At 48.6% G+C, this 7,686-nt stretch overlaps 2 protein-coding genes; both read right to left on the reverse strand.

Annotated features, from left to right (window-relative positions):
* Positions 1 to 3,126: 3,126 nt before the first annotated feature.
* GSTUM_00006625001 (uncharacterized protein) lies at positions 3,127 to 4,074 on the reverse strand. XM_002838824.2 has 2 exons: positions 3,594 to 4,074; positions 3,127 to 3,529 (listed from the first exon to the last, which is right to left on the reverse strand). The coding sequence occupies exons 1-2, from the start codon at positions 3,975 to 3,977 to the stop codon at positions 3,239 to 3,241; spliced, it is 675 nt and encodes a 224-aa protein (XP_002838870.1). The 5' UTR covers positions 3,978 to 4,074; the 3' UTR covers positions 3,127 to 3,238.
* GSTUM_00006626001 (uncharacterized protein) lies at positions 4,074 to 4,671 on the reverse strand (the record flags this gene model as incomplete). XM_002838825.2 has 1 exon in its annotated part: positions 4,074 to 4,671. One exon carries the CDS (start codon positions 4,669 to 4,671, stop codon positions 4,432 to 4,434), a length of 240 nt encoding a protein of 79 aa, XP_002838871.1. The 3' UTR covers positions 4,074 to 4,431.
* Between the last annotated feature and the right edge of the window lie 3,015 nt (positions 4,672 to 7,686).

Raw genomic sequence — 7,686 nt, forward strand, 5'->3', positions numbered from 1 at the left:
AGTTCTCAGCTCTCGCCTCCTCTCTGGAAGAGCAGGCCACCTGCCAACTATCGTATCTATTACCGACAATGTGATTAGCACCTTGCGAACACGTTACAGCAAAGGTGCCCTTGTATCTAGGATCTGTGCTTTAGCCAGGCTGTACTCTTATAGTGGAGGTTTGCACCTATAAGCAAATAGATTCTAGGATTTAACAAAAAAAAAAATCAAGATGGAAATGTTGGTGGATGAATCATCTGTGGTTGGGCCTTGGAATTCCTCATCATGTTGGGGTTGTAGATGGGAAGTTAGTTGTGGCAGGTAACCTCTTTCATGGCACATTGATGGTGGAAAGAAATGGTAGGACAGTATTGATAGGAGATCCTACGAGTTTTACCCGGTGCAAGAAGAGACATGACAGTAGTGGCTGCATCTTGCCAGGTGAGGTGATATTGCCGAAGAAGTAGTTCTTTTTACCTCATCAGCGATGGTGTGAGTGGTCCTGTTGTGGTACTGCCATTTCCGCTACAGCCACCAAGAAATGCGCCATCTTCGCAGAACACTGTGAGAAACAGCCCCGACATTGACGGGTATGTCACAATCGATTTTGGCATTCTCAACACTAGCAGTGGGACGAGCTAATCTTGGCAACACAGACATCAGTAATCTTAAGGTAGGCTAAGATAAGCAGGCTGCTAAAGGAATCCTGCTACCCCTTTTATGGGCTGGTATTGGCAGGAGGTTACTTGGATCTTGAGTTGCATTATAAGAGAACGGAGGGATCTTGGGATAGACTGTATGTTTCCGATGTTGAGTTTGTTAGCCAAATTGTGTTAAAAGTGTATAGAGGTGAGGGCATGAGATGGTGGCTAGGTGGCGGGGTGGAAAGATGCTTTAATCCGGGTTAGCTCTAGTCGCTGTGAGTGCCCGTGAGCCCACATAGGTAGTGATTTTTGAATTTATGTTTGAAAGAAGTAGTTGTGGGGTGGAATGGTCCGCAGGGTGGAATGGTCCACAGTAGTGTATTTTAGATAGTTTGTTTTACAGAAGTGGGGAGAGACTAGTCGTATGCTAGTCTTAGTGGTACTAGTATAAATAAAATTAGATTGAATTCTAAGTACCTTTCCTACTTATTACTTTAACGAATATAAAACACCTTTACAATCTTTATCATTATCACAACCTTTATTGTTACACCAAGGAAAGCTCTTCACAAAGAAGAGTTAGAGAATGCTTACGATAGGCATTCCCCATAGAAGACAAAGGTCTTGTACTATCCATAATATAGGCAGAGGACTAATGCTATCGTAAGACTAAGGAAAGAAGGAGAAGAAGAGAAGTATCATTCCCCATCGCCAATAACTAACTATCCAAAGAGGGATCATTATACCCAGAAACCAAAGAATGAATCACTTGCTTAATTCCAAATTCTTATCATGAAATATTAATATAATAGCATAAAGCATGTCCTAGAAGTAGTACCATATGTGGGTTTTGGATTTGCCAAAACACTAACAATGTGTGAGGGAATATACACTATTATCATGAAAATATAGGTACTTGTATGCAATTTCAATCCTGTTTACTCTATCTACCGCTTCCATCGCAGAACTGACGACATTCAGTACATAGGTTTTCAGAAACGTAACCTTTTTGCTTTTTTTAACGGCTAGGCTCTCTCTCTCTTTTTTTTACCCTCTACTGATCTACCAGTGTTCCCAACGGGCTAGGCCGATATAGGCCGAATTCCATCAGCCTACGGTAGCCTATCAGGCCTGGTGGGCGCCTATAGGCCGGACCCTTGGCATTGAAAAACTGTTGTCACAGAAACCATCGGGTCAAATTTAGAAAAAGTTTCCAAACACTTCGCATTTGGCACTCATCCCCCAGTGTTCCCCCCCCCCGGGGAACCCGCAAGAAGTTTAGATTTGGTTCACTCACGAGAATGTGTATGACCACCTATAATTTGCCAGGGTTTTTAACTTTTCCTTTCCACTAGAAATAACTGATTTGGAACAGGTGCTACTACCGGACCGCGTAGTAATGCATAGAGAGAATTCGCTATGCAGGTGAAAGCTTGGGAGAACTCAAGTCACATTGAACAGAAGTTAAAAACAAAAGGGAAGAAAACATCTGGCTAAGCGAGCTCCAAATGGCAGGTAGTACAAAGCCTATACACCCTATAGGCAGGCCGGGCCGGGCCCGGCTCAGTTACTTCGAGGCCTATAGGCTCCGGCCAGGCTAGATCCTCCGAAATTCTCGTAGGCCAGGCCCGGTTTTCCTTCGGCCTGGCCTACCTGGCCCGTTGGGAACACTGTGATCTACTACTGGGTGCACTACCGCGAGTACAGCAAGTACCTGTAGTTTACTGTACACACTTGGCCCGCGCCTTGTGCACAGCTACCCGTGCAGCTACTTTCACGGCATAGTCCACAGGTAATCGCACTGCATGGTGCGCAGCTACCCTACGGTACTCAACTAGCACTACGCGCAACTAGAGCTCTCCCACAATAACTGAGAGCAACACACTTGACCAGTCACCCTCGAGGTCTCTAGGGCCTTTTCCTATTACTCGAATACCCATCCTACTAAGTCAGCGTGATACCCGGTCAAGCAATAACGGCAACCACTAACTAAAACCGTTCAAAGAGGCTTCCGCACCCCGATGGCAGACTCAATGCCATGACCACGAACCAGAGGTTCTCTGTCCGCGCAACACTCGGTGGCTGAAACTCCAGACTACCGAGGCGCAGTCCTATGTCGAGTTCGATTCCTCACTATTTATTCCCAGATTTTATTTCTAACTAATAACATCCCTCAGACACCCGGAGCTTTTATTCCCGGAATTATGATGCGGGTGGCTATGTTCCTGAACTGACGGCCAAAACTCCCTATACTTTCCCCTGTCCTCGCACGGAACAGGTAGAGCGCGGTGGTTAGCCAACCAAACAAAAAAAAAAATTAATGTCTTGTTCAATCGGTAGAAGACCTCTCGTTCGCTCCCTCATGTAATAATGTAAATTCAAAAATACCAATCTTGGTACGTGATCCTCCCTCCACTCGCCAAGTACGTTTTCTACATACCGATGGTGAGGAGCTTCCCTCCTCTAGCCCCTTCACGGCCTACGGTAAAGAGTATCACATGCATTTTGTAGGAGATCCCTTAATGTAGATATTACTTCAACTAGACTAAACCGAAACAAAACCCACCCGGTGCTCAGCACGCAGCACTCAATCACAAATCCTCACGTGACAACCCTCATTGTTTCTGCTGGGCTTCACCCGCCTTCCTCTTGGCCTCAAAAGACGCCTTCGCAGCCGGCAACGCCATAACTCTCTCGTGCCAAGCCGCAGCATTGGGGAATTCCTTCTTCCAATTATTCACCTCCTCATTATCCAAAAAGCCCAACGCCTCGTGCCACGGAACAAACGCGATATCCGCGATAGACAACCTCCCACCGACGAGATACTCCTTATCCGCAAGCCAAGCGTCGAGGACGCCAAGAACCCTCTTTATCTCCTTCACATAGCGGTCAATCGCGCTCGGGACCTAACCCCAATTAGCCGCCGTCACCCACGAGGAACAAGTTTGATAGAAGAGTAAACAAACAAACCTTCTCAGGATGATAGCGAGTGAACCAGGCTGCCTGTCCATAATACGGTCCTTGGCCGCTCATCTGGAACATCAACCACTGCTCCACGTGCATGTTGTCCTCGAAGTTATCGAAGAGCAGTTTGTGTTCCTTGTCGTACTTCTGCACGATGTACTGCATTATCGCGCCGGACTCCCAGATGGTGAAGTCGTTGTTGGAGTGGTCGATGAGTGAGGGTACGCGGCCGTTCGGGTTGATGTTGGTGTATGGGGGGCGCTTGTGCTCGCCGTTGATCCCTATGAAGACGGTTTCGAAGGGGATGTTCAAGTGGCGGAGAACGATGTCGACCTTCCACGGATTAGGACCGGCCCTGTGGGAGTAGAGGGTTATGCTGGGAGGAGACATTTTGTGAATTTTTTGTGCGGGTTGTGGGAGTTTGGAATTGGGAAGGGGACTTGGAGTGTCGATTAAACTTTAGTACGATGGTACTTGGTATGGAGGTTATTCTGATGGATATGAAATTTTTCCCCTCTGACAACTGCCGCCCTCGACCTCTTTTATGTCCATCCCAACACCCCTTCTCATTGGGTTTGTAATAGCATTCTACTCGAGCATACCGAACCGCCTACCAGACCACTCTACTCGTACAATACCGGTATGTACCACTCTATTCCTCCCGGGGGGGTAGACCAAGTGTCGACACACATGCATCATGCCTCCGGGCGAGGGGGCCACGACCAAGCACTCCTGTGGCAAGCATCAGGCAACAAGCTCAGGTCAGTTCCGCCTCGTCCGGTTGTTAATCTACCGATAATGGGTTTGCTGTCGTACAATACTAGCGAACAATGACGCTATCCCCTTAACACCTACCGTACGAGTACTGTACTCGAACTTTCCTCTTCGGCCCTCCTGAGATTGATGGCGGAGAGGCAATGGGAACGCTACATCCCTGTTGGGAGAAAACCCAATTTCTCAGCAGGTTTGAACCTAATTTAATTGCCCCCGTTATTCCCATCGAGTCGCAACAACCCTGACAGTGGGAATGTTTAAAGTTCTCGGTATCATTCATCATCCGGTATGCGGTGTATGATACTCTCATCAGAAATAAAAGGGAGGGGTTATAGTGTCCTCCTCCTCGAGCCGGTACTTGAGGGTATAACTCGAGCGACAGCCCGAGAATTGATTTCGTATCATAGTTGAAAGATACATCTGTACGTCGGCGGTGGCGCACCGAGAACTTGGAGCCTTCCCGCACAATCGAGTAAAAAAGGAAGACGTGCTTCTACCATGTGCAGAAAAACACGGCCCGCATCACCGCCGAACACCCGTACCACCACCCTACTCGTATTATACTGCAATAAACATACCTAGTCTACCCAATATCTGTGCCTATATCAATCTCCCACCCGGAAGAACCCCCGCCAAGCGGCTATCAATTGCTGATTTGTAATTCCGCCGCACGAAGCCACGTGACAAGGTAACACGGGTCCAGCTTACTTCTCTCTCGGCCGAGATGTTCCTAGTAGTTCCTGACGGCACCGATGACCTAATCTGATTTCGTGCAGTAATATGCATTGGATGATTGGCACATTACTTTTCTCAATCTCTGCGCTATTAACACACTTTTCTTTCTTTTCTTATATATCGTACATCCTCCCCGGGAACAGCACAGGCTCTGGGTTCAGAAAGTGGATTGGTAAATTAACTTGAGTCGGTGTGATTAGACCTTGTCCCAGGTAGTCATTCAGGATCACTCTCGGCTTGTTACCGCTGTTGGTGTTAGTGGAGAAGGAAATCCGAGGAGGGGGGGGGTACGGTGGAGGGCTGTGGTCTCCGCGACGAAGGGGCTTTCTGGGGGTTTGAGGGGTTCCAAACCCATGTGGGATGCACCATTGGATTTGTAAGATACGTCTGTGCTTGCTTGTTGCAGCGTATGATATTAGAAATACTATGGACAGGCGCTATCTCAGAGATCCGCATCCTCCATCCCCCCGTACTTGCGCGCCCGAATAGAATTCGCACACTCTCAGAGTAGTGATCTGGGAGTGAATAAATCCGTAGCCTAAGGATTCCGAGCCGAGTAATGTACGGTAACTGGACGTGCCGAAGGAAAAACGGGCTTTTGCGCATAATTCGAGCCGGCCGGTTACCCTGCAAACCCGTCCAACTCAATCTATATCTCTTGATACATCTCCAATTCTACACCCCAGAACTATTCCCATAAGTAACAGGACACCAGTGTCACATACAGGAGGAGCTACGAGTACTCGTATAGTATCACCCAAAGTTCCTCTCTTCGGGAGAGCAGCAATTCCTACCCCCAGGTTGCATGCAAACACATGATGCATACGTAGGCGATAGGCTCTTGTGTTATAAATCCCCACATCCGATACTGCACGATTAATAATATTCCCCGACGCACGTCCCACCCCGCCCGCTTACCCGCTTGTCGGGCAATACTCTATGGGGTAGTGTCCAGCTACAATTCGACCTACCATGCGAGTAGACACGGTCTGCCCGAGCCCCGTCCAGCCGTTCTCATGGAACAGAAACCGGAAGAAGACATTAACGAATTGCCATATCTGGCACGGCGGAAGAGAAAATACACCAGGAGACCCCCAGTACGCACCCCTTCGCCTATATGGCACGGCGAACTTTGGCCCCGCGAGACGGTAAGAGCAGCCAGCGCCTACTGCTTCAACCTTCCCTAGTTCATAGCAAACTGAGAAATCCATGCGATCGACTACGATGCTCCCCCCACTACAACCGCACCAGTTCACACGTTCCACTAATAGAATCAAAACTCTGCAACTCAACCAACATCAGCCCCGAAATCTCCAGATGCAAAGACAAAAGCTCCTGACATGGTATGAGTTCGGACCACGTGCCATGTCCGATCTCACTCTCACTTTCGTCAAACCCTGTAGTCTAAAGCCGGCGCAAGCTGACGATCTGATAGTGTGCTTCGGGTGTTTTTATTTTTATTTTTTTTACAGTACCGGGATTGCAATCGAGTACCGGTACCGTACTCGAATGTAGCCATTTGCCGTGATGTTGCTGTGCTAGTGCTTGTACCGCAGCGGAATTCCGCAACACCACATATGCAAGGAACGCTGGCACTGGGTGCACTCTACTTGGATATTCATAAGCAACCGTGGATTACCAAAGGCGCACCCCACTTTCACACTCTGGATCACGTGAACGGGATTGACCGCAAGTTGATTGGCAATTCCTAACTCCTCCGGTTTATCATATTTTGGAACGGGGCGCTAACCTGGCGATTAGGAAGGCGAAGGGGGCGACAGCGGAACTCGATACTAGGGTTGGGGATAAAAAGAAAAGTAGCACGGAGCAGGGCTTTTGGAATCGGTTTTTTGTTCAAAAGGTAGTAGTATTATCATACGTAAATTAGCTACCGATTCGTCCGGAAAAAATGCGAGCGTTTTCCATCCCTCAGAAAAGAGCCCGGAGACATTCCCCTCGGCAGACGTACCGGGTCAGGGGTCAGGCACCCAATCCGTCAATTACTCCTCCAAGGTTGGCCGAGCGGATGTGGAGGAGTATCGCCGGTGCATAATACCATACCGTACCACGGGCGTGAGGTTGTTGGCATTTGTGGCGCTGTGTGTTGAAACTACTGAGGTTGATTGAGAAAGAAAGGTAAGGGGGGTGCTAAACTATCTATACTAGAAGCAACCAGCCACAGATTTCCTTTAACGTAAACCCTCGTCCACTGCAACGAAGCTTGATGTACAGTACCACCCTGTCTATTCCAGATATGGAAGGGAATTTCAACAATGTGGTTGTGGGGTTGGCCGAGTGAGGGTTCGTGATGGCAGGTTTGTGGCGGGGGGGTATTGGCTTGGGAAGTGTTGCACTTTGGAGGAGTGGCGCATGCGGGTGTGAGGTGCGGTGAGTTTGGGAGGTGGAATGGCCATTACGGGGGGAATTGTTTCCGTAGGGAATGGTATGATATCATACCTTGGACACAGAACTGCGGGGGGTGCACTGATTGATCTTGGGAGCAGCCGGCCTGTCCCGTTCAACCTTTATTCGCCAAAGAGGTAAATTGATGACCCGCCATTCCTTCCTACAGCACTGGTTCCAGAGCTGG

Source organism: Tuber melanosporum (assembly GCF_000151645.1).
Source record: "Tuber melanosporum whole genome shotgun sequence assembly, scaffold_29, strain Mel28".
NCBI classification, from domain to species: domain Eukaryota; kingdom Fungi; phylum Ascomycota; class Pezizomycetes; order Pezizales; family Tuberaceae; genus Tuber; species Tuber melanosporum.

Coding starts and splice junctions, on each gene's coding strand:
- GSTUM_00006625001 (XM_002838824.2), bottom strand. CDS start 3,977: ATGTCTCCTCCCAGCATAACCCTCTACTCCCACAGGGCCGGTCCTAAT. Junction 3,530..3,593: donor CTCGCTATCATCCTGAGAAG/GTTTGTTTGTTT, acceptor AATTGGGGTTAG/GTCCCGAGCGCGATTGACCG.